Here is a 27,443-nt window from a genome sequence, read left to right on the forward strand (position 1 = left end):
CTTCCTCCTGCTCCCTCTTTCTAAGCGAACACCCTGCCTCTGTGTGTGAGACTGACCACTGAGATGCTCAGCGTGGCAGAGAGCCCGCTACTGGTCTTCACTGTGCTCTCATTGTGCCAAAGCCATCCAAATGCCAGTGATGCCTGCAGGGCATGCCCGCTGTGTGCGTATGCTTGTATAGTGTGCGCTTATGTGGTTTTATGTCTGCATGTGCATGTGTGTGTAGCTGAGTGTTTCTCTTCTCGCCCACGGGTGACACCATGCTGTGATCCTGCCTCAGTTCCTCAATGGAAATGCTTCTCGTCGTTGTTGACTGAAAGCACAGCGTGTATGTGTGTGTGTGTGTGTGTGTGTGTGTGTGTGTGTGTATTGTGGGTTTAAATTAGGGACTGGACCTTCTTGTTTGGCCTCAGTAGTGCTGCACATCTCTTGGGTCTCAGTTGGAATGATCCTCCAAGTATGGAGGCTGATTGCCGGAGCCTTTCGGTGCAATGCGAGCCGACTGCAAAACGTGGAAATATCTGGCACTTTGCATTTTCTTACAGCGATGGGAGCCAGAGTGGTGTTTTTGAGAATAAACAACATTCCCGCTGCCCCCTTTTCGGGTAAGTGCTGTGACATCACTCCCCATCACCATGGCAACACAGCACTCTCTCCACTACTGCAACTCCTGCAGAGTGTGTGTCTGTATGTGTGAGAGTGCGTGTTTAGACAGCTTGAGGCCAATGAATTGGTCACAATGTGACAGGACTCTCTGCTCCTCTGAGTCCTGGTCCTCTGGGGACTGAGAGAAGAGTCCCAGAGGTCCACTGTGAACATATTTGTGAATCTGTGTGTGTTTGTGTGTGCGCGAGAGAGAGCTGCATCCATACCCAGAGTTGTTGAAGTGTAATAAATATCCACAGATGTGTTAAAATTGGCTTAGTGCAGTGATAGACTGCAGCGACACACTGCTGAACACATTGACATAGTACTGCGTGTGTGTTTTTGAGCTCTAAGCCGTTCCCCTGAGATCTTATAACTTATCTCGCGATCAATCACACAAACGCCTCATGAATTCATGTGGCTTTCAATACCAAAGCTCTCATGGGTTGCAGTTGAATTTGTGGCCACACTGCTCTCTGTAATGGTGCCATTATGTTTCTTAACATTTAACCAACCACGCAGGGTAAAATTAATGGCCACTGCCCATTTTTAGAAACACACAAATACACGCCTCCAGTACCACCACTCTTTCTGCTGCTAAGTACTGAGCACCTCCCCTGGAAGGACCAGAGTTTATGTACATCGCTCAAGGGACTTCGGCAGTAGTTAATGAGGGAGGGAAGTGGGTTTCTTATTCATGTTTCCCTCCCAGATTTTCCATCCCAGCTGGACAGGGAGGTGATTTCCCAGATGGCCACCTCTATAAAGCATCTCTTCAGGTGGTGCCGTTGAGGCTAGATGCAGGTACGCTGGGCATAATGTGCTGAGTTGTCAAGTCTTATTAACATATTTTATGTGCTTCACAATATACCTACAACTGCAACTACCACTACGCTTCTGCCTGCCACCCTTTGATTTCTCAGACCTCCATAAATGTTTGTGTTTACAGACTCCAGTGTTGTTTTACACTGGCAGTTTCAGCATTTACAGTCTCCCCCAGAAACATCACAGGTGTTGTGCTGACAAGTGCTGCCAGGTGGTTATGTGCCTATCATTCTAGAAGTGGCATGGCCGTGGCATCTACTGTTGTCGTATGGCAGATTTCCCAGGACAGTGTACCAGCTTTGGGACAGCTGTTAGGTCCCAGTTCATCCCAGTTCACAGCTCACTGGGCCTGTTTCCGGACCTTTATTGGCTTATTAATCAAATGCTGGGATCTGCTGCTCTCAGATGTCATTATTTTAGTCCAGTTTGCAGTTCTTGACTTAATTTAGCATCTCAGTGATCAGAGATATTTAATTTTAAGATGTTCTCAAAGACTTAGATTATTTTTGTCACTACCTGTTCCAGTGAATGGACTGGGCCGTCTTTTCAATGTTGTAATTCATGTCGTTTTTTTCTCTGTGTTTCAATTCTACTATTAAGTAAAGTATAGTCAGTGTCGTCTTTCTGTGGCAGACAACAAATCACCCTGGACCACATTAGCTGATATCAGAGGTGAGACATACATTATAACCAATGACGGACCGGCCATCTGTAGCACCGGGCGGGCTGTTTGACAACTGGGGCAGGTGCATCGAAATATAAATATTTTTCATAAACCGAGCCGCCGCTTGAATAAAAATAACCAAGTGCTGTGTGGCTGACTAGCCGAGTGATGTCCCTGTAGCTTGGTATCACATCTGTGAGCTCCTCTCTCTAAAACTATTACTTTTGGTCCATTCCAACTTGACCTGGGCCCTGCTCCTTTCCCATCTCGGTTAGGTGGATCAATTTAAAACAATTGGATAAATAGTGGAGAGACGGACAAACAAAAAGAGAACAGAAAAAAAACTGCGGAGAAGAAAGAAGAGGTTGAAGTCCCTTGAGACTGATGTGGCCAAATGTTTTTTTAAAGTTATAAATGATTCATTTGGTGCCATTACCAGTCAATCATCTGAGCCTAGTGATCTTAAAGGAACTGGCAGCAGAGAAGAGAGAGAGCAGCCCTCTGAGCCCATAGATACCAGTATACCTGCTGGTCAAGGTTATTTCAGCCAAAGCAGAAGGCAATATGGATAAGATGAGCACAGGTCTGAGTAAGTTCTGACCAGCTACTTAGGTATATTAGGTGCCAAGGATTCCTTCCTTGGCACCTAATATACCTAAATAAACCCATAAAATGTATACATCTTGGTTATACATTTCTTAAACTGCTGTATTGTCCAACTGGAATGAATATTATTCTGATATTAGACCATGTAGTAAACTGTTATATGACATTCTAACAAATATACTTACATTATAGAATTAACATATTAATAGTATACTATCAATCTATGATTACATTACAATTATAGTTTTTTAAATGGATAAATACATGTGAAAAGGCGACATGTATATTGCACTTTTATCCAAAGTGCTTTACAATGATTTGCAGCCAGCAAAATCGATAGTTGTAAGCTGTAAACGAGAAGCCTGATTTTATCTTCGACTGCTTGAAATCAAGTAGCACTTGTGTGACAGCCACTAAGGATTTTGAGCGGTAAATCCACCTCTGTTACTGTCAACCACATATCGTGTGGAATTGGAAAGCTTGACAGGTGTAGCAGAAGTGACATAGATAGGATGAAGCAAATGGTCAAGATAAACTTTTTTTCTTTCCAGATTTCTTTCCACAAAGTGAAAACTGGACACATTGCAAAAGCAAGATACACTGCTCACAGAAGGTTTTTTTTCTCATATTCTTCAATGTGTATTCAGCCAGTTGTTTGACCAGCTGGATGTTTCTGCCGCACAAACACAATCCAAAAAAAGCGAACAGACATTTGACCAATAAAGAACAACATTCTGTGAAAACGCCCCATGTCTGAACCTGAAGGAACAAAAAAAGCAAACAACTTGTTTCCACCCACAGTGACCAAACAGCAGTTGAACTCCTGCACCCTCTAGGTGAGTCAGGATGCAGACCAGGTCTCTGTTTATCGAGGTCAGTGAATCCGCTGCTGAAACAAGCACATCAGTCCAGTCAACAGCCAGCGGTCATGCCGTCCCTATTAGAGTCACATGTGGTACGGTCACTCGGATGATGGCACCTCATGACGAATCAGAGTCAAACAGACAACGGGACGTTTAAAAGGAGGATAGACAGACACGGGCAGGCCTGCTGCGTTCTTTCGATGACTCAAGTTCAATTGAGGAAAGAAAAAAAAAAAGAGCCTGTACTTTGTGTTTATTAAACCAGCTCATTTTTTAATCAACTGAGCACTTAATTGATTTGCTTAATTCATTAACTGCAGTGATTCTTGAGATTGACAGAAACACTGGGTGGTGCCAGAGTTTCAGGTGTGAGCGGGATGCTAATTGAGGGGCTCATCATGAAAGGATTTATCTCCCTCACGAGAAGAGAGGGGTGACTTTCAATCCTCACACTTACTTTCATCGAATCAGAGTGAGGATGAGCTACAGACGTGTGCCGCTGCTAACATGTATCAACGGAGACGGTTCTCGCCACAGCTGTTTAAAAGACAGCAATGTTTTCTTGAATGGTAGCACTGTATATAGTAATAAAACAGCAAATGCAATAAGCAGGTATCAGCTCTGGGAATCAGTGTTAGGAACTGGATTTAAAGGTCACAAATCCATCTGTAATATTATAATATTAAAATGTTATCCCAGTGGTAGTTCCAGGGGCAGGGCCAGAGGCGAACTCAGGATGTTTGAGGAGCATTTCTGTGGTAAAATAATAATATTGTCAAAATAAAAATGTAAGCAGTTATGCACACATACAGTAACATTCAGAGTCTGCATCGGTTGCTGTAGTCTCTGAAACTGCCTACTTTTAAGTTCCCATTTAGCGGCTACCAGGTATTGTCCACTGAGTCGGCATCCTAGAGCAAACTCAATCATGTTTTATTTACCATAAGGGCATCGCAGAGGGCAGCGTTTTTTCTAACATGGAGGCACCAGACTGAGCGACCGACACCAGTGGAGCTATCAGTCCACCGACTTTGTCCAGAATGGCGGCCAGTTCCACCCAAAATCAATTTCTTTTAGTTATTAAGTTGTGTTTTTGTCCAGTAATTCAAGAGGCCCGGTCCCCAGAAACACAAGGGCAGCAATGTCCTTTTCATACATCCAAGGCACAAAACAACTCCCGTGCCATTGTTGAGCCTGATTATGGCGGATAGGCGAGATGTAGAGTAGAAAACAATTCATGAGGACTTTAAACCCAGACCTCCTGCCTCACACCGGGTCCTGCTGTGTGAAGTACGCCCCCTTTGTGGCCCCTGACAGTTACCATTGGAAGCCAAATAACATTTCAGAGCCACAGCCGTAGAAAGTCACTAATCACAGCGTCTGACGATAATCCAGCAAGACACACCCACTAAACACACATTTAACACGCGGACTGACGAGAGGATTAATCAGCTGCTTCCTGTTAGAAGTTTATGGGATGTTTAATGTTTTACACTAATGCTCGTAACTCTTTTCAGCTCTTCCTGTGTCTTTTGGTTCTTAATCCTGACAGTATCCAAAGGGGAGGTCCGTGTCCTCGTTTCCTGACCACGCTCATAAATAAGCATTAGCCCCGCAATCTCTGGGAGTCCTGACGAGAGAAGAAGATGCTTATTTAATGAGCGTGTAAAGAGAGTAAATATGAGTGCTGTTTTGCAAAAGGGCAGAAATCATGAAGGCTGTTGGAATCAGTGTTCATCAAAAGTTGAAAGAATGAAGGATAATAAATATTCTCTTTTATAAAGTCGCGCTGCGGGCTGGGGCAAAGCCTTGGTTTGGAATCTGGAACCGGAGCCAATGCTGGAACAGCCAGCATGCTCCAAACTGTTCAGACTAGAGACACTTTAGGCTCAATCGCTTTCCAACCACTTCCCCAGCACGAAACCCTGGCAGACCTGCAGCGTAATCTCCTCTAAACGCTTTTATTAAGACTTCTAATTGCAGCTCGGGCTCTCTCCCTTCAGGAGTACAGGCAGAGGAACAAAAACAGGGCTTATTCACCCCAAAACAGGCTGCAGGCACATGGCAAGGCAGAGGCACAAGGCGCTTTTGTACACAGCTGCAGTACTGTGCTGCTCAGTGTAGATACTTTTCTGATTCATGGCATAAACCTGAGTGGGAGAACAGGCATTCTCCAGAAAAACAGCCCAGTCGCATCCAGGTAAAGCAGCGAGAATTGCAACTGGCAGAAGCAAAATTCAATATATTATTTCCTATGACAGAAACAGCTCTATGACAATGCAACACTTTCATGATATTTCATACCCGCACATCTGACTGGAACAATGAAAGCTTAAGAAGCAATCACATCTAAGCCTTAAGGAAACCTTTCATTTCATATGATCACAATAGAGTCAGTCATTTCCTCGGTTATTTCCTCACTCAGACAGCCGTATTTTTTTTTACACATTAAAGGGTGTGTGTTAACGCATTGGCATCGCCCAGGCACTCCAAAAGAAGAGACTGCACTACTTAAAAGATAATGAGGAAACAATCTTGGCAGGTGCGATTGATCCCACTGTTTTATAGCGCAGGGATTATCAAAGGATTATCTAACAATAATTATGCACCGAAGGTCGACACACCGCTTTCATGTTCACGCTGTGAGTGGCAGCGAGGTGTGTGTGCCATAGGAAAAAAAAGCAGAACGACGGCGAGGAGGAGGTAAGGGTGCGCGAGTGTGTAAATGCGCCTGACGAAGTGTGTGCACGCATGCATGAGAGTTAGAAAGGGGAAATAAAGCTGGCTATGAACTCAAACACAAGTTGCAAAATATCTCTCAAGCCCACATGTCACTTATCAGTTCCAAACACACGCCGGTACATTCAAAGCAAAAACAGATTTCTCCCGCGCCACCGGCAACACCAGCCCATGGGAATCCCCCACATGGAACATCTGGAAATCTGGGATGAGCGAGCGAGCAAGCAGGAGACTCCCAACTGCTGCCGCTCTCTGCAGGCGTGGAGTCGATTGAGTCACACCCCTCTGTAAAGCTGACAGGCGGTGAAGTAATGTGTGGTGACACCGGGGCATTACCGCGCATTTGCCGCTCATTGATTGACCTTACACTGGAGATTACAGATAAAGACAAGTGTTATCGCTTTGTCTCTCTAACCGTTGCATTTCCTCGTTATTGTACCACCTGCAGGAAGTACAAAACGCATTGTTAACTGTACTAAATGTGCTAAATGTAGCAATCCTCTTAAAGTCGGGCTCCCTTTTGTTGCCTGTGAAGACGTTCCAGGCTTCTTTCTTAAAAAACCTGACAGACAGAGGGCTGATTGATGTTTAAATCTGAAACAATACACAGAAAAACACGTCTGACAGCATATTTTGTCTTTCAGAGATCAAACACTGATTTTATTATCCGAGCACCTACGTCTCACCGCCTTTTCGAATGACTGGTACAATAGAGCAGCAGAGTTTCTAGAAGACGCACAGAACGGCTGCTGCAACGCCGCTCTGCTTCAAGGAGACTGCTCGACATGCCATGATTGAAACTAAAATGATGCAGCTCAGAAGACAAGGTGGACTGGTATGTTGTGTTATTAACATGCTGTACACATGTATACAAACGTTAGTGGTGGAAGCAGCCAATTAGATGGCGGGACAATGGATGTTTAGTCTCTGATTAGTCGGACTGATGGAGTCAGCTTTGGTTCACAGAGATCGAGCGATGGCGTTGGTGCTGTGATGCAATTGTCTGTAACTAGAAATTGCAGGCGCAGACAGTGGTTCTTGAACGTCTCTCAGCCTGGGACAGATTACTGGAGTTTAGTCAGGCACTCAACAACAGTCTAAAGAAGACATACAAGCTTTCTAATCCTGCGGAGACGTTCCAGAGAGAGGGCTTAAAGGGTCACTTCACCCAAATCACACACTCGCAAGAAAATCTGGCAGATAGTTTTGCTTATATCTGCTTAAGTTTTGATATTTTGAGTTTTTGAAGCCTTTGATGCTTACCAGCACAATGGCAGTGAATTGAGTTTTTGCTGCTAAAGCGCTAAGAAAGCAGACAAAAATAAAGTACTTCTTTGCAAAAAATGTCCCGGTTAGTCTGGATAATCCACAGATCTCACTGACAATTGTAATTTTATTTTATTACTCAACTATTTCATGACAGGTAGAAACTAGATTCACTGTCTTGGTGTTGAGGTGCAGAATTCTCATCAGCAGATTTGTGAAGACTTTGAGCAGATAAACCAAAAATCTCTGCAGTGCTTTGTAACACAAGAGATAAGTGTGAAAGGGTGTGTTCAGGGTGAACTGATCATTAAAAGGAAAATTTGCTTTTCTTACAACCTGGTCTTATTTAACATTATTGCTACCATCACTGTACTTAACTGCTGAAATCTGGGTCAACTCTATTCTAAACATACAAAGTTTAATTAAACTACATAAACCTCAAAGACCTATGGAGAGATGCAAACCAGGCTGAACATTAACGGAGACCTGTTCTGCTTTTTGTTTTTTTTTGGTTCTTGTGCATGTGAAAGATGTTGAAAGTTAAAAAGGTCCAAGTCTGCACCAACAGAAGCTCCTCTCTCCCACAGAAAACACTGCTCCTGAAACGCTCCGTCAGCGGTCTCGCCGTTGCTCACTTTGTGACATCACGCCACAACACCACGTCACACATTTGCATAATTTATGCGTAGAAACTTGTTGTGTTGTTGTTAAATGGTTTGGACAACCTGACACAATAAGATGAAACTGATATCAAAACTGATCTAAAGGAATCTACAAAAACAAGACTACGATTAGTAAAAAAAAGATTTTTCCTTTAAAAGGTTGACGTCCCAAGCCTTACAGTTCAAAAAACACTGCCATGATCTTTTCTTTCTTTGCTTTGCCTATGTAAATTTCCGTCAATGATCTTCTCAATCATTTGCGTAAGTCTAAAGTGAAGCAACGTCTTTCACTGGTTGTGTGCATGTGTGAGTCGAATGTGTCGAGGGGAGGTGTGTAGATGCGTCACTGACACAAAGGGGTGTGAGGCTCACCAGTTGTGGAAGAGATGTTGACGTCAATGCTGATCTCGGGGATGCCTCCACCCTTCAGCGCAGCCACACAGGTGTACGTGCCGAAGTCAGTGAACTTGAGGTCTATGATGTCCAGGTTGGTGGTCCCGGGCGAGATGTCGGGGTCCGTCTGGGTGATGACCATGCGCTCCGAGCTCCGCAGGGCACGGCCATTCTTCAGCCAGCTGAAAGTCAGCTCCTCTGGTGGGGTCGCCTCCACCTGGGACATTCAGTAGGTTGTTATTAGTGTTGCACTGATAAGTAACTATTACTTATTATGTTAAGCATACATGTAAAATTCATAAAGTATTTTATTGTTTGTTACCAGTGAAATTACTATTAACTAGTTTAATAGTCTAAAGTTTAATTAACTGTAATTTACTGTTTAATAATGATGGTTATTATAAAATGTTACCCGTGTGCGTGCTTACTGTACCTGGCAAGATATCTTGACCTCACGTCCAATCTGGATGTTGTCGTCGTTGTGGTAAGGGTCCGGAGTGATCCAGAATCGCCCCTTCTTCAAAGCTGTGAAGAGATAATCCATTTGATGAGAACAAGAGTGACATTTGTACACTTGTTCCTACAGCAAGTCTGCAGCAATATTTACTGCAGGTTATGGCTCTGCTTGTCATATTGATGCGATTTCTGAGATGTAATCCCAAAGACAGGATTTTATGGATTTTTTTTATAGATTTTTCAAGTGTTTTAAGTTTTTTTTCAGCGTCCTCACTTTGGGCTGTAAACCGCTGTGATACATCTCCACGTAATGTACTGGAAATGTGACCGTGATACTCGTGCCTGCTCTGCCTTCGCACACTTGAAGATTCATTTAGTTTGTCATTTTACATCATTGTATAACAAGAAAAAAAATTGTACTCCCTTTAAAAACTGAGATTATATTTCTTGCTCATCTAAATGTGTCACCTTGGTATCAGGGTTGTCATGAAAGAGTTCTCAAACTGGTCGACCTGTTCTTCGAACACATCAGCCGAGAGTTTAGCTTCGATTCTGGAGAAGGGGTCGAACTGAGAACTAAACAGATAAAGCTGAATATGTTTGTTTTTCAAAGACTAAAGCCTCGAACCTGCAGCATTCAAGCAGGTTCACATCACACACTCACACAAACTCAAATGCAGACACACACACTGTGAAATTGGAAAGATACCTAACAAAATATCCACCATTTCTAATCCAATTTGGTTCGCAAACTCCATTTTCAAAGCCTAGCTTCTCTGAATGGAAAAAAAGGGAGATGATTTCATTATAATGCATGCTGTATTGGTTCCAAACCCTGTGCCTACTGTTCAATTCATCTCCTCAGCAAAAAAAAAAAAGAAAAAAAAAAACAGAAAAAAAAGCTGACGGCACCATGGAAATCTTTTCATCTCGCAATTCCCAAGTGACATTATCATATTCAGTTTGGTAAAGGGGAAAACGAAAACAAAACCTGCGTGTCAGATTTAAACACAGGAAATTGAATGTGCAAAACACTGTGATGCCTGCCGAGCTGCACAGTGAGGGGGGAGACGAGTGACACACGCCTCCTTGACATGATCTCTCTCCACGCCTTTGAAATCAATGTCGGCAGGCAGAGAATCCTATTTCTGACGCGTGTCAGATACCAATATTACAATCATGTCAACGCTCTCACGAATTCTCACAAACACTGCTGAGCATTCTGTATTCCTTCTTATATCCTGTATATTCTTATTCTGCACGGCGCTGCCTATCAGTCATGTTGTATATAATTTAATAGTGGCATGGAAAAGTGCAGCAATTAGTATAATATTGTGTGCCGCGTATACACTATCTGTGACCTTTATGGAAATGAAGATAATACAAAGCATTACCTGCAACCCACGTTCATTTCTCATTTTCCTCAGCTCTGCATCGCGGTGTAAATCTACTACATACACGCCATGATTCAATTTCCTTAAAGCCAACATGCAGAGTATAAGGTTAATGAGACTATATGCAGTCCACGGAGGAAGCCATTAAGTGAGTATATCTGGGAGCGCAGCTGTCCTTCAATCATACATGTCAGACAGTGAAAACGGCCCGAGACAGAGTTGTAGTTCTATCTTGACAGTTTGAAAAGGCTTTTGTGTCTCAGCGACATCCTCAGCGGAGTTGGTAGCTGCTTCTTAAGAAAGCATTATCTCATACACACACGCGTATTTCCACACATCTGTGCGAGTCATTGTGCTGTCACAGGTGACAGCGGATAAACATTTGGATTAACTGCCTCTTCCTCTTCACATTCCTCTGCCTCGAGTACATTCCTCTCCCCAACTCAAGAAACTCTAACACAACCAGGCACTTAACAGCCACGATCCAGCTCTACTTTACTGCTCGGGCCAGGTTTAATCTTGTTTACGAAGTTGTCTGTCAGACAGACAAACACGAGTCATTTTCCTTGGTTGTTTAGAGTTATTTCCATTTGTAGTAAATGTTGTGAAACACCACAGGGAGCTACGCAGCTAAACATGTAATTGTACGCGCTCTGGGAAAAAAAGCGTGCGTTATGTTAAGCTGAATAATTTTCCAACGCACTGTTGCCACTCATTGTTCTTGCATGACAACAGGTGCTGTATATGTCTGTAAATAGTGTACGTGAATGCCTCATTACAGAATTATTTATGATAGAGCGCTTACAATGGTTCAAGTTCAATTTATAGTGTATAGTGAAATGTAATCTCCCCATTTAACCAAGCAATAATATACATGTTTTTTAACCCTACGAAAATAGATCGTATTTGGTGAGTTTTGATTATTATGTGTTTTGTAGTTGTGGGTTTATTGAGCATTTATAGATGATCCAAGAAATAACATCACAATAAACAAAGAAATAACAATGTAGGCACTGGGAAAATATATTTAAAACACCTTTTACTTAACTCAAATAAGTTATGGAGTATTAAAGATGTGTTTTTATAATTCTACACTTAGAAATCTTTTGGTTCAATATTTTTTGTTTGTTTATTTAGTAAACTTTGATGAAAATACATAACTGTTTTTTGTATTTTGACACAATTGTGCTTCTTTTAACATTTATTATGGTTGAAAAGTCATCCACATAACTGTTTAGCTTAGGTTGTACAGATATTATAGATGTGAAGTGACATATAATGACATCACATTAAGGATCAATACCAATGTAATAATGGCGGGAGAAACCCACGCAAACACACTGAGAACATGCAAACACGCATTCTCCAAACAAAAAGGCCCTGAACTTGAACCCAGGACCTCGGTATTGAGCCAGCATGCTGGTCAGCCGCTTCAAACTACCTATCAAACATTCTGAATGACATTCCCCCCCCTTCCTTTACTCGTTACGTTCAAACAATATCACATTTCCATCACCATTACTGATAAATCTCAACTGCCTTCCAAACTACATGCCAGAGGTAAATATAGCATACATCTGCTAATTTGGGAGGCTGCTGCTCCAGATAGGCATACATTTAAAATATGCTTCCAAGGCGAATATTAACCTGCAGTTTATGTTACAACACACCAACGTTATCAGCAGAAAACAGAAACTTGGGGCTGCTGAACAGAATTAGGCCTTCTCGGCCAAATGAAATTCTGGCGCTGTGTAGATACACTTCACTGACCACAGGATGTGACGGATCCAACTGCCCCATGGCTTCTACGATCCTATCACAGTGCAATGTGGACCATGTGCTCTTGGGTTGGGATGGCTCAGCATGCCAACACAGCACATGAGAGAAGAAACTGGGCTCAGATGTGTTACATCATTTACTTTCTTCTTCTTCTTCATCCATTTCTAACTGTCTGGTAACCACTTCGTATCCCCTATATATAAATAACTGTCGACTGACCGGCCAGATTGATATTGACACACACCGAGTTACATCAGCTGGTACAAATCAAACTCAAAAAAGTCCACTTTGAGCCTAACTGTTAAACTATTCAAGTTGAAAGAAAATTAATGAATACATCATAGACCTTCATATCACAACCTTGCTAAATAAAAGTCTTGCTCACAAGGCAGCAAGCATAAAGGTCTTCTTCTTATTGCAGGCAAATCAGAATGAGATCTTTGAGCCACGCTATCCGCACTGTTATATCATTTGATCAGATTGGATTTGTGTATCCAGACATCGCCAACCTATCTGCATCGGTACTGACGTGGGCATCACGCACCACGTACGCTGCTGACGAGGCTCTGACGCACTCCTGTCAATCTGGATTTGAAGTTGCGCAGAAGACCCTTTGAATTGAGCAGTCAGAGCATCCAGACTGAGACACATCTGAGACGGATTTTTGCAGCTGGCTGTTGCCGTACTGGTACATATGCAATGCTCAATATGGAACAAAAGCATAAAAGTTGGACCACATAATTAAAAAGAGCACAAGTATTCTTCTTCCACCTGCATATGTATGATCAGCGAGGGCTGGACTGATTACTGACATAAGGGAAGAAGAGATTACAGTCCACACTGACCCGGCTGCTCATGCGCCACTTTTTAATATCTATGATAATACCAGCACGCCAAGGGAGACTTGCTTTATTATCATACCAATCAGAACGTGTCACCACCAAGCATCATATCCGGCATCAATTTTATTTTCATTAAAAAAACACCACAGTGTCCGAATGTCTGCAACCACCTCTTTCTTTCTTCGTGGTAGAAAACCACTCACACACAGATTTAGATTTAGATTTCACAGCCACAGATCTTAACTACTAGTTAAGTAGAGATGTGATTACATCTTGATGGTCACTTCTTCATCCCCCACACCCCTCAGACTCACGGTGACTCAGCCTTCCCTCATTTCCACACGGAGCTGCAGTGCAAGTCAAACTAGCCAGTGCTGCATATGTGGACTCATGCATATTTCAGTTTTGGTTCCCCTCCCTGCCGTCTCCACGTTCAAACCTCCTCTCCTGCAATTTTATCTGACCATAAATATTGAATAGCAAGTAGGCATTCCTGTAAATCGACTACATTTGTGTACAAGAGAGATAAGTGGGCATTACTTCCCCTGGTTGTAGTAAATTTTGCTGGACAGCTGCAGTGACTAAAATGGTGCCTGTTCCCTTATGCATGGGAGCAGAGCTAAAACTGGAGGTATTCTGAAAGGGACTGTGGTGAGTGTGTGAGGTGTGAAGTGCAGAGTGGGGAGCCTTTATCGGGTGATGGTGCGCTGTCACTCCTGCTTTCCCATTTCTGATAACCAATTCATGGCAAAAGTCACATGAATCTTTAAGGAGGGCTCCGCCTGGAAACAGAACTTTCCCATTTCCCATATCTGAGAGTAAACAGTGTCTGACGGACTGCTATGCCCTGAGAGATCCGAACACGTTGGCCCGATTAGTCAGTGTCAACCTTGACAGGTCAGGCAACATTTAAGAACCTTTCCGTGCTAAATTGTCCCGTTCATGAAGAAGAAGGGACACAAACGGTTAAGGTGCCTAGAGTGTCAGAAGCTTGAAAGACTGATGTGACCTCCTTGGGTTCAGTAACCAGGAGCTCACATGGGAGCTGTTAAGTTGCGATTAATTTAGTTGCTTTTTCATTAACAGTGGTAGTCAATCACTGATCCTTTTGTATTTGCATAGCCTAACAATGCTGCGTCGCACACAGGGTTTCCATGCGAAAAAATGGGCGCTGGACTAGGTGTCCAAAAATACTTAAATGTCCTGAACAATAGGGTGAAAGTCCAGTCAAATGTTATCTGTGTTTACTGAACTTTCACTGTGTGCACTGATGTCATACCAGCCCAATGGGGCTGGTATGACTGGAAATGAGACACTTATCACGTATCTTTCACCAGAATCACTCTCTCTATTTTAAATAGAATTCAAATTGTGCTTAGATGGATTTATCTTCACCAGACAATATGTTGGGCTTCAATAGATGGCCTCATAATTTCCTGATAGTGGAAATCCTGGTCGCAAAAAGAGGGTGGTCCTTTGCATTGTTGTGTCCATTCAATGGCAGGCCAGACGCGTGATTCATCTAATCTCGAGTTTAATGGTAACAAATGTGAAGAGAGAGAATTAAAAGAGGTAGTGTGGCTGTACTGAGCTTTGAAGCTCACGTCAGGAGAGAGTTCACCTGGATTTAATTGACTCATACTTCCGGATCATCCAGGTGTAAAAAAAGAAACCCCAAAGACTTTGATTAATATACAGTCCAGCCAGTAAACGTTGTTCTGTGTGAGACAAAGCACGTATCCCTTCAGTGGAAAGAAAACCTAAAGGTTTGCATCAAAGTGCAGAGAGACCTCAGAAACGCTGATGGTATGTAAATGATTTCCATTGTTTGAGCGATGCTGTAGACTTGTAAACTAAATGCAAAAATTATAGGTGTGCGCAGTCAACCGATGATTCATTTATGCCCTTTGGTAATTTATGGTATTGCAGGCATACGTTGCTGTACAGTCTAAGAATTTTATTCAGCATTTGATGGAACAGCATGGCGGTTTTATTCTCCTTTCAGGGGCATCATTGCTGTGTTTGATACTGATGAGATGGATCTGTCTTATCTTAAAGCAATAAGTGAATCACTGACGGTTTATTTTGACTTGTCGTTTGCAAAAAGTACCAATAGCTGATGGGAATATGATGTAAACTGAGAGAAAAAGAAATAAACCCACATGCAATTGTTGGTAATAATGGCAGTGGCACTAATACGAGTTATTTTCTCTTTCTTTTGGGGTTTTAACAGCTGTAAACTGTGAGAAACATCAACAAATACAAAAGAAGAAGTTTCTCAGTGCATCCTTGTTTAGGCAGACAATGAGGCAGAAAAGCCCAAATAACTCACTTCCGACTGTTGCTACACAATTTTAAATTACATACATTGTATCATAAGATTTTACAAGTAGATGTGTGTACAGTAGGAATGAGTGAGTCTCTATGTACTGTATGTACACAATATCATGAACACCTTTGCCATGCACATATAGCTCTGTGATAAACATCAACCCATGTTTCTGAAGGTTCAATCACATCATACCGTCTTCCTCAGCGGATAGAGTTGGCTCAGTTGTTATGGAGATGGATTTGCTGACATCAGAGCTCAAAAGCATCTCCGTGACTAGCAAGGGACATCGTATAATGATTGCAATACTTAAAATGTAATTAAGTGAAACTAAAATAAATAAATAAAAGTAATTGATTTTTATTTCAAACACTGAATCCTCCACACCAGCAGTAGTAAATGTGGGCAGTGGATAACAACATTTTTCAGGACTCAGGGACCGGCTGGAAGTGCAATTAGCTGCTAAATAGGGCTGCATCCGAATCAGAATTGTTCATTACATGTCTACTCTCAGGTTTTTACCTGCTAGACTCAAGTTTTAGCGTCTCCATCATCTTCTGTGAAGTCAGAGAAATAAAAAGGTGCCAATCCTGCTCATAGTTCAGTAATGAAATCCTAGAGCACAACAAAGCTTTTTCTCCTGCCTGCCTCCTGAAAGAACAGTGGTGATGATGATGGATAGGAGGCAGAGGAAGTGGAGTGAGCATCTGGTTCAAACAAAGTTTATCTGACATCGGTAACATCCAGGGACTGAGAGCGTTAATGCAGCAAAGGGAGAAAAAAAGGTTGCTCAGCCCTCTGTTTACACACTACGTCTCTATTTCCATTAGTTAGTTTTGTACTCAAGTCATTCTGAGACATAACGAGCAGTACATATTGTTGATACCCGGTGTTGCTGTGTGTGCAATTACGCAGCTTTTAAAAAAGTTTGACTCATCAATGATTCAGGGGTTAAGTCAGGGCCAATTTCTTTTCATGCAGACATTTGTGTCAGATCTGCAGTACAATAGCGATAAAATCGATTCTCAGAGTCTTGCACTGTATCGGTTTTCACATATTGATCAGTCTTTACACCCCTACAACTGATGTGCTCTTGAAAGCTCTGGGAAATGGTCAATGCATGCTCACCGTTATGAAGCACAATGTTCAATTTGTTTCACTAGTTGCCAACTGAAGCAGGGAATCATCGGCGCAATAAGCAAAACACACATCTCAGGATTAAAATATCCAGCCTTATTTTGAAAACCATTGCCAGTATCACAGGCGCTGGGGCATAAAACACAAGTCAACATACGCACAAACAAATTCTGCATGAATTATTGATGGATCTTGGAAGCTGGTTTCCTTTTATCACCATCAGAGCTTCCTGTCATTGAACTTTGACTGTGGCAACATGCACAAGGAGTAAAAGCATTCACTTACAGGACCTCCTTTTCTTCATGGTAATATTAGGAGAAGGAAAAAAGGTTCAGCTTGTGCTTACATTTGCATTACATGCCACCTGTTTCCTTTTCTGCCTGGGAGATTGCACTCGGTTCAATGATGATATTCAAGGCTTTCTTATGGATCGTTACCATACATATTACAGTGTTCACATGCTCCTTATTTTTTTTTTTTTTACACCACAAAGAGCGGTGCTATTGCCTACAGCGAGCCTGTATGATTCTCCATAGCTTTAATAGCCTGTGGGAATAATGGGTGGCCTGTACATGAAGAGCGCAGATAATCACACAAAGAGAAAAGCCCCGGTTGAGGCCTTCTTCTACAGAGAGCTCATGTCACACGGCAGGATTACAATACCACCTCAGGGGAGCTTCTTAGCAGGGCAAAAGTACACGCAGCCCTCACATATTGACTATGACATGCACGTACGTAGGCTCATAATGACAAAGACACAATGGCACCACTTATGCGCACACACAAATGCAGCAACATTGCAAGAAAAAAAAGACATGTCTATGCGTTTCCTCTCCCCCCCATCTACTCTCTCCAGTGCATTCTCCCTGCCTTTGTCTGATAGAGAAGAAAGACGCGTCTCATTCCACTCCCACTCTGAATCATTATCCTCCTGTCTTCCCATCAGTCCATCTCATTTTTCAGTCGGACCTGTCTGTCTGTCTCTCAGCAGGCATCACACTGTGCTCTCCATTCTTTCTTGCAGAGAATATCAGCATGTGAAGGCGAGCTCATCTCTCGGAGCCAGATGGATGTCTCTCTAACTGCCACTCTGCTCTGCCTCATCCGCTCAAGGTTAAACACAAAAAAAAAGGACAGAGGGCATTAGCGTGGCTCAGAACACCAGGCATTCACACGCGCCCTGGCGTAGACACACGTTCGTGCGCCGCCGTCCAAACACCTTTCATTTTCCCATTAACGCTCTTCGCATCGGCGCGATCACCCTCCCATGCATCAGCGTATTTACAGTATCATGGCCACTCACACATGTCCATTCTTAGGAGGGAAATTAGTCCTAAACGCTGCTCTCAACCTTGAGGCTGACCTCCGGCTGTAATTTACGTTGAAAAGCATTCACATGCGCTGAATGCACAAACAACACAGGTACGTGCACATGTACCTACACATACAAATACACACACACACACACACACACACACACACACACACACACACACACACACACACACACACACACACACACACACACACACACACACACACACACACACACACACAATCACTGACTCACACACACACGATCACTCACTCACTCACACACACAGTCTTTAGGGCCGCAGCCCAAGAGACAGGCCTGCCTGTGCCAGTTCTGGCCATCCAGCCATTAAATCTGGCATTCATGAATGGAAATATATTCAGCTTTCGACCAGAATTTATTCCAAAGCAAATTTGATAAGGGTCATTCACATGTTGATTCACATGCTGACAGCCAGGTTTTTACAAGGCACGTCATGATTGTTTTCTCCCCACCAAACAGCCTAAATATAAGCAGCGGGGAGCTCACACAGAAAAAAGATTGCATTTCTGCTTCTCTATAAATACCAGCAAGCCTCCAATCAGAGTTACAAAGTGTGGATTGTAGCTAGCGTCTTACGCTTGAGTGTGTGCACGCATGTGGGTGTGCGGAGTGAGTCGTGTCGACGTTAGCAGGTCGAAGTGATGGATGTCTTGGGTGTAAAAGCTTCGCACCTGAATTTGTCAGCAACTCCTGGAGGAATTGTCGAGAAAATCCGACGACAACACGGCGGCGTTTGATTTTTGAATCTTTTGAAAGCTACTGCTATGCTCATTTCTCCACATCACACAGGGGGAAAACACATTGCTTTAGCAAAAAGACAGGAAGCACATGCACATGAGTCTGCTCGTGTGTGTGCAGGGAGTCGGGGGAAACAGAATGCCAGGCCGGCTGCCCATTTCAACACCATCCACAGACAGTACCGTCTCAATTCACCAACTCTCCATTTGAGGGCTGCCGACTCATATTTGATACCAAACAGGAGAGAGGACGAAACAACCAGCGCGGAGTATCTTTGCATTGTCGCAGCAGATACATCACAAACTGGTGTGTTTGTGGAGGACTGAATGGACCGAAGCGGTCAGGGGAAAGCAGGGTATTGACCTGCATTTGACGACGTGTTGCGGACCCTTAATCCATAAAAAGGATCTTGTCAGCAGGGTGATGTGATGCCAGTAGCCTGCTGGGCTGGCTGTGGAGAAGGCCAAGCCCTGGAAGGCAGTCTGGCTGGTAGGACAGTATGGCCAGAGAAACTACCATCTGCTGGGGAGAGATGTGTGTTTTCACACACACAGCCCTGTTTGGCAACAGCAGTTTGAGAGGGCTTCTCAAGGACTGAAGAGGAGGGTGAACAAGCTGAGGCAGGCAACGATGAGGCCACAGGGTGACCCTGCATAACATGCAGAATGAAGTTAGTGCAGGCAGAAATAAATCAATTGGTATTTTGTTTATGTACACCTGCAGGATTTGCACATGGATATCAACACAAATGAGTACTTGTTTCCTCACAAGTGCTTATAATTCATTAACATTTCCAATTTCAAACTTTTCATGGCCGCACACACATCTTCAGCAATCTGAAGAGCATTTCTGCATTCTCCATTTTGAATCACTTAATTAAAGTCTGTATTATATTTGAGATTTTCTGAAAATTAAAGCAACAGGCATAAAAGATACATGAAAATGTATACAGACAGGCAGTCTCTCTTCCTGTTGCCTCCTTTTCCTGCACACACACTAATGCAAAAACAAACGCACACAGAAATAAAGAACAACTAAAGGTCTGCCTGTGCTCTAGCCTCAAGCCTGGCTTAGCCCCTTTCAATTTTCTTTTCCTCCTCACTTCAAAGTATCACGACAGTATAAAGTTGCCAGTGGAGTGACTGTGCGTTTTGTCAACAAAAAAAAATAGACAATTCTTGTACGCGACATGACATTCATTTTCATTTAAAATGTGGCCAACTGGAGTGTCAGCAATATGTGAGAAGTACAGGAGAACAAAGCACAATGCTTTATCTTAATTTGTACATGGTTAGATTGTAATTCAGCCACAATGTGTTTGGACGGAGATAAAGTACGTTCCATTCAAGTACCACAACTCTGTATAATACAGTTGTATGTTGTGTAGAGTCAACCCTGTTATTCCAAAGTGTTTCCTGTGTGAGGGCTGGTTTTGTTAACACGTGTTCATCACTGATACCCTGACTTTTTGATACCAAATCTGTAAAATCCATTTCGAAAAATATAGAAGCTGACATTAGATATTATGGTAGAATTGCTCTCTTCAAGAGATGAAGACCTGAGACAAGGACAAACTGTATTTACTCAGCGCGCTTTACTCGACCTGGGTAACTGATGCTGTATTCAATACAAATAACCGTCAGAAGGAACATTAATAACTGATCAAATGCCAGCAATATGCCATTTAACGTCCAGTCTAACTAAGAGGAAGAAAAAGAAGGTAATAACTGTGTGGATGATGGTCGTGGTACTGGGAAATAGTGGCAAAGTGAGACCTCCAAAGTATCCAACGTGTCATCTTCAGGTTGATTTCTCTGCTTTGACCTGCTGGTCTCTAAGTAGCACCGGGTCCCCTGTAAGATACACTTTACACCTTGGCTCCATCTGTACTCCATAGCCAAAAAAGGTGGTTTAAAATTGTGCTTTTAATGATTATTTTTATCACTGGTTCACGGACACTGATGATATTCACGCCTTAGGTATTGGAATTCAGTATTGATGCAATTCGAGTGGTGTCCTAAAAGTATAAAAGTTCAGTACCGAGCCCTATTCATGTGTAATTTCAGTAAAGTGTCAAGAAGACAGGTTCAAAACCATTATCGGCACTTCAACCTCACCCTGTTCACTCCACTTTTACTGCTTTCACTTGGAGGGTTTTCTATTTTCAGGACCATCTCAAACCAGTTAATAGCGAGTGGAAGTGGTCCTGTAAACTCTGACAGTGCACCTGCACTACTTGACACACCAAAGTCCTCGTCTATAATGACCAGGGCTGATATATTGGTTATTATTACAGATATATATGTTTGACTGTGTTTGAATGTCAGCCAATAAGTCACAAGAAATTGGCATAAAAGATATTTTGGGGTATGTCATCTGTCAACTAAAGGGGAAGTTAAATCTTCATGGTGAAATGTCTCAATCATTACATATACTAGTCATAATTCTTTAAAAAAAAAGGTTTGGGATCCTTTAAATATATTTTGTTTATCTGCTCAATCCACTTCGAAAAACTGAAGCACACATGTTGGAGAATGCGGCAGAAATCATGAATAATGTAAGTCTGTCTCGAAGCTTTCCAATATTAGTTTGGTCACGCCTCACAAGTCTGCATTCTTTACGCCGCCTTTTTATGTTGGCGAAGGACAAAAATAACAGCGAGGGGAGAAGTTAAAATCAAAGCAGAAAAACATCACTTTGTTTCTAAATCCAAACATCTAATAGCATCTGTGGTGATGGAAATTTCCTGCAAATGGCTGAAAATATAGCACCCACCGGGCCCCCTGCATATGGAAAGACGCTTTAAGAATGTTTTCATGCAATGCGACACTTGATAAAATAAGTAAGAGGAGATCAGTGGCGAGACAAAACAATGGAGAAATCGTTGTAGAGAAAAAGGTGCATCACAGACACGGTTTGGCTCTGAAAAGCTGGGTTGCCAGACAGAATATAATTAACATGACCGTGAGTATGTCAGGCATATAGCGCTGCGTGTCTCCATTATTTCCACTTTTTCATGGCTGCCGCACTGCTCAATATGCGGCCGGTTCTTCGGAAACAGATCAAATTCATGATATAGCTCAATAAACAACGCAGTCTATCAAAGAACATTCATACCACCCACCCATGTTGATCCCCAAATTGCATTTGCGTCAGTGACAGCTCATCAGACTCAGGAGAGCGCCCCTGATGTCACGCTGAGATGTGTGATAACGTGTTGACGTCTGTCGCAGAGCTAATTTACAAAGAAAAAAAGGAGACTGTCATGCTTTTAACTTTTAGAGCTGATATAGCTTCCATATGACTTGGTTCAAATTTATTTTGACACCAGTGATGTTTTGTTAGAGACTGTTGGGTTAATTAGACGTCATTTATACCCACTCAGTTTGTTTGGGTGACTACTTACTAATAACTGGAGATCCCCGCAAAAGCACAGACAAGAGTGACTGTAATATTTTTTGTCACATTTTGATGAATTATGTAGCATATTTAGTTTAAGCGTGCCTAGATTTCTTTGGTTTAGATTGTTTTCGCCCCTAATTCACACTTCAAGATGAGTGAGTTAATTTACTCAGGACAGCATTTCTTGTCAGTTGATTTATTTAGCCACCTCCCCTGTCTGATATCTTTGTCTGTGTTTTAACATCTGCACTAAACTCCTAAGTGGTGCAGACGTCAGTGGTGGCTTCCAGGCCTCTTTTATCACGTAATGGAGTAATGGAACTAAGTTGATCTGTGATCCTCAGAGATAACCCCCCTCCAAAGTGGTTCGGATCGCATTTTAACCAGAGATTTATTGCATAATTTAAATATCATAGTGTGAAGTAGTTTCACCGCCGTCATCATTTCTACAAGACAGATGCGTGCTGTGTTCAACTGGGAAACTGGGCATGATTTTAATCGTAGAAACAGCTCATAAGATTTCAAAGTTTATTGCAACTTCAACAATATCCACTGCCTTCCCTTTGACACTGCTCACTGGGAAGCAGCTCCAGTCTCTTTGCCCGTCTCTGACTCACTGGCCTTCAGTGTTGCTAGGCTAGTATTCATAACATTACACAGATAGAGCCTTAAAATGGGTTTTCTTGTGTGTTTTTTTTAAAGAGTGAACAGTGATATTATTAGGGCGAGGTTAAGGAGCAGATAAGTTGTCCAAGGCTTTTATATCTGAAATGATGGAGCCAAAAAAGTTTTTTCATACAGCTCTGTACTGCCCAACCAATCAATCGCTATGGATCCTGCATGGCATTTAGTCAAGCAGAATAATACATACCGGTCTTGTTTCACTTTTAACAAGTGCAGACAATGCTCTGCAGCCTGAAAGGGACGGTTCATCCCAAAAATCAAAAATACACATTTTCCTCCTACCTGTAGCTTTATTTATACATCTAGATTGTTTTTGGTGAGTAAATCGAGTTTTGGAGTCATCAGCGATAGAGATCATGTAGGAATTTTTTCTTCTCCATGTCACAAGCCCAGGAATATCATCCATGAGTAGATGCAAGCTTCCTTCTGCATGTTGATACGCTTGGAGGGTGTAGTTCGGTAGAAAGAGAAAAGTTTAAAACTATTTCTGTGGATTATCTTGATTAACCAGGTCATGATTTCTGGAGAGAGACGCCGTCTCTACGACTGATATCTCCAAAACTCAGCAACTTACACCAAAACAGTCGAAATGGATAAATAGCACCACAGGTACCATTTAATTGTGACACATGAGTGTGATTGTATTCATATCTAAGGAAGGTGGTGATTTTCTTTTTTTTTTTTGATGACATTTTGCCAAGATCCCATGAGAACCACTGTCAGCTCCAGACATATGACACATCGATGAGAGCGTTATATTTATTGCTTGCGCCGAGTGTGCCCTGACTTATTTGCTGCCATGGGACACCTGACACCTTCTCTTTGATGTAAGCCTCTCGATTCTTAAGTCCTCAACTATATGGGCACTTTCACAGTACAGAGAAGGGGTTTTTATCTGTCAGGGGGGCCATCAGAAATGATTTGTTGATGATTTGATTTTCATCCCAGGGAGTGTGTGGCTGCATAAATAAATGCTTCCAAACAGACTGAGCTCAGAGGCGACCTGATGATGGAGCTGTGGCATAATCTCCGAGATGAAAGGAGGAAACTCTTTGAGAAACTTTCCGAGCCAATCTGCTAAACTCTGATTCAAATGTGTCCCAATTGTGCGCGTGTGATGTTCTCCGGAAAGTTTAAATTCAAATATGGATCATCGCACGAATGCTGTTTTGTTTGTCAAGGCTTCACTAATTAAAGCGTCTTTTCATTCACCTGCGAGAGGTTTGTGCAGTTTAACATTCAGGGCATCTGTAATGTCACTGATGAAAGTCTCCTCGCACACACCACTCTTAATCCTCGAGCTTAGTAATAGCAGTCGATTTAAGAATATAAAAGTCGATTTCCTCGTGCATCGTGTCTCGTCTGTTCGGGTCTCATACTGAAACAGCTTTTCTTTACAGATGGTAAAATTGCCTGTCTAGAGTATTAACCTTCAAAGCAGATCTTTTTTTGCAGTTACTGTAAATATTAAAAAGCCTAATCATAAGTGCACTTCACCTTCTGTGTATTCACATTAATAGAGATATGCCAATATGGCAAGCATGCAAAAAGCGGTACTTTGATAACAGGTATTTCTGTAATGAGCTACAGCAAGATCAGATGCTCTTCCGCCTCCTGTGCCACTCAGGTGAAGAGCAGCTTGGAAAAAAAATATTAAAAACCCCGATAATTAGCCAAACAGGCAGCAAAGGCCCTGGCCCTGCTGCTTTTAATAAACTGGTGCTAACCACTCCTGAGCCAGTGCATTTTAATGAATGGTTTCACACCCTTTTACCAAAAAATGACTGTATATAAACAAACTTTATACAAATTCATAGCAATATTGTTGCAAAATGTGTCATTTTGAAATAAAAATGTCGATAAAATAAAAATGTCTTAGTTATTAATGTGTTGAGTTTTGATATTTTACTACATTAATTCACAATTATTTTTTGCATACATTTTACTTTCATAATGTTTATTTATTTTTTATTTTGTCATTTGTAACGCTTTGTGCTGCTCCATGTATGTGTTTGTGCAGTCATGCCTTCTCACCTCGCACCACGATGGTAGTGGACTTTTTTGCCGGGTTTCCCACGTTGTTGCTGGCCACGCAGCTGTAGACCCCCGCCTCGTCCGAGCTGATGGCCGGGAGAGTGAGCGTGCCCCCCTTCACCACGCTCCTCTGTGGCAAGCTGTCATTACTGCTAACCCAGGTGAGAGTCGGGGGAGGCTCTCCGCCCGTGGTGATGCACACCAAGGATACCGTCTGGCCAGGATTCACCACGATGGGATCCTCCACCAGCAGCTTGATGGACGGCGAGGCTGTGGAGGGAGAGCGTGTAGAGTCTGATTAGAAAGATTGGCAGAAGATGGACAACTTTGGCAGTTATGTCAGTTGAGAGACTGCGTACCGCTTCATCTCTCCGTCTCCATGTCTGTTTTACTTTTATTAAAACACCTTTGTAGAAGTGGCTGTTTTATATTGCAATCTACTCAGAATAATATCAAATTCCCTTCTAAAACTGTCATTTTGGGTATTCTATGCTTGTAAAATTAAAATAGTCAGAGTACCTGTCTTATTGGTGAGTCTGAAGATAACACTGCGGTCAGGGATCCCACACACATTTCTGACGGAGGCGATGCAGCTGTAGTTGGCGTAGTCCTGAGGACGCAGGTTCTTCAGCTTCAAAATCTTCGTTTCCCCCTGCAGCTCAGACCAAACCAACACTGGTATGCAAATGTGTGCAAAAATATCAACATAATCAAGTAAAAGAAATGCAGAAAACTAGATACTGGGAAGGAGATGACAAAGGCCAAACAGCTCCAAAGAAAGGTCAAAGAAATGAATATGTATACTGTTTTAATGAAGCCAAAATGAAAAGAAAAGGTAGTCGAGTTCAAGTGTATTAGTGCAAAATCACTGTAAAAAAGGATACCGGTATTTTTCAAGGAAATTAACGTGTCAACTTGCTCGATACCAACGAGCGGATTACTCTCCATTCAATGACATTGCGGTAATTTCACCATACAGCTACAGAAATATGGATGGGCTCGGTGGGGGATCCCTCCACAGAAGCGGCTATCTCACTGAGAATGTGTTTATTAGATTCCAGCCGGGCCCGTCAACCGAGAGCCCCGCCCGGAGGGCTACGATGAGGATGTAAACCTTTGATCTGCCTGACTCCAATGTGTGGGTGATGGGTTGGCGGAGGACATGGCAGATTAAAACATGAGTCAGCCACATGCTGCGCCAGTCCACACAACATGACAATCACTCACGTCTATCAAACCCTTTCATATCCAGCGAGGCTCATGGATAACTTAATTGTATTAGATCAGCCCTGAACCCCACACTCCACTTCCTTTCTTTCTCTGTCACCTCCTCTGCTTCAGTGCAGATATCAGGAGATGAGGTCCGCAGTGTTCATAGTGCAAGCTTTAGTCACAGCGGGTGGGTGGCTGGGGGGGGGGGGCAGATCAGAAGGAAAATCTATTTTGAAAATGCAAGGGGCAGAGAAAGGAATGGAAAGGACAAACACATTAAAAGGAATTGCACTGGGGGATTGATGGCCATATTGATGGAAAGATTGAACGTTAAAGTACACAAGAGCTTCAGGAACAGGACTTGTGGCCGACGGGAAAGGGCAAATACAATTTGGAGGAACGTATTGTCCCTGTCAGGTGAAAAAAGCATTTCCGCAGTTTTGAGGGATCGAATTCTCATCTTTGGGAAGAGAGATTGGAAACCAGCTTGATCAACTTAAAATGCATGGCAGCAGAAAGGAATAGGGGGACATTTTTCATGCTAGCGGCAGGAACATTTGTTGACTACATGGGGGCCAAGAAAATGAGTGAGGAAGCTGAACAAAACAACTGCAGGAAAATTTCCAAATTGACAAGAATGTGTAACTCAACGGGGTAATGAGCAATACGGTACTACCTCGGTATTTAAATGGCTACCTCCTAAAGATCTAGATAAAGCGCGCTGAGAGACCATCACACCGCAAGGAAACATCATAAACATCATAACATATCGACTGCAATAAAGAGGTGGGAATCCGACGAGAGATGAGAAATGGCTCCATTATACCTTCGATAATTGTGCTATTCTCTGGCACCTTGTGGGTAAAATTATGGAGAGAGAGGTGGAGGAGAAAGTAACAGACAGGAGAAAGGACAGGGTTTCTTTCTTCAATAAAAGCACAGCTCTGGGCCTCACTTAATAACGAACCTGTTCTTTGTACAGAGTTTGAAATGCCACCAGTGCATTTTTGAAGTATCAGTGGGAATATAAAATACATTTGGAGGACTGAAAAGGGTGCCCGGGAATGAAGCTGGAATGAAGAATAATGGAGGGAGGAAGGTAAAGAGACGAACTTAATTCACAAATCTGCCCGGCTAAAATGGAGGCCTGGCTGCTCTCTAATGGGCTCAACTCGTGCCCGTAGGCTCGATTTCGGTCAGTTATGAATATGCAACTGAATTGTCTGAGTGTGTTTCAGGCAAGTTCAGACATATTGTGGAAATATAATGTTATTAGCCATTTATATGAGCAAATTACTAGGAGTTTAGTCAGGATTTATTTGGGGTTGGACTCAGACAAAGTTAATCTCTGGGTCTGGGTTGCGCTCAAAATTTCCAGACCCAATTAAAGCTTTAATAGAGGGCAGGATGAAGGAG

General features: G+C 42.6%; 1 protein-coding gene across 11 annotated transcripts in view; it reads right to left on the bottom strand.

Moving 5' to 3' along the window:
• Nucleotides 1–27,443, bottom strand: part of LOC311272102 (MAM domain-containing glycosylphosphatidylinositol anchor protein 2) — a 256,023-nt gene that overhangs the window by 67,906 nt on the left and 160,674 nt on the right. For 7 of the 11 annotated variants that reach the window (XM_084378258.1, XM_084378255.1, XM_084378251.1 and 4 more), the window contains 4 exons: nucleotides 25,335–25,470; nucleotides 24,816–25,085; nucleotides 9,097–9,188; nucleotides 8,643–8,880 (listed from right to left, as the gene is read on the bottom strand). In XM_084378258.1, coding sequence (XP_084234384.1) covers nucleotides 8,643–8,880; nucleotides 9,097–9,188; nucleotides 24,816–25,085; nucleotides 25,335–25,470 — 736 coding nt within the window. The remainder of the gene's footprint in view (nucleotides 1–8,642; nucleotides 8,881–9,096; nucleotides 9,189–24,815; nucleotides 25,086–25,334; nucleotides 25,471–27,443) is intronic. The other 4 variants (XM_084378256.1, XM_084378254.1, XM_084378253.1 and 1 more) reach the window with 1 other exon arrangement.

This window comes from Pagrus pagrus, assembly GCF_965226575.1.
Source record: "Pagrus pagrus genome assembly, chromosome: 16".
NCBI classification, from domain to species: domain Eukaryota; kingdom Metazoa; phylum Chordata; class Actinopteri; order Spariformes; family Sparidae; genus Pagrus; species Pagrus pagrus.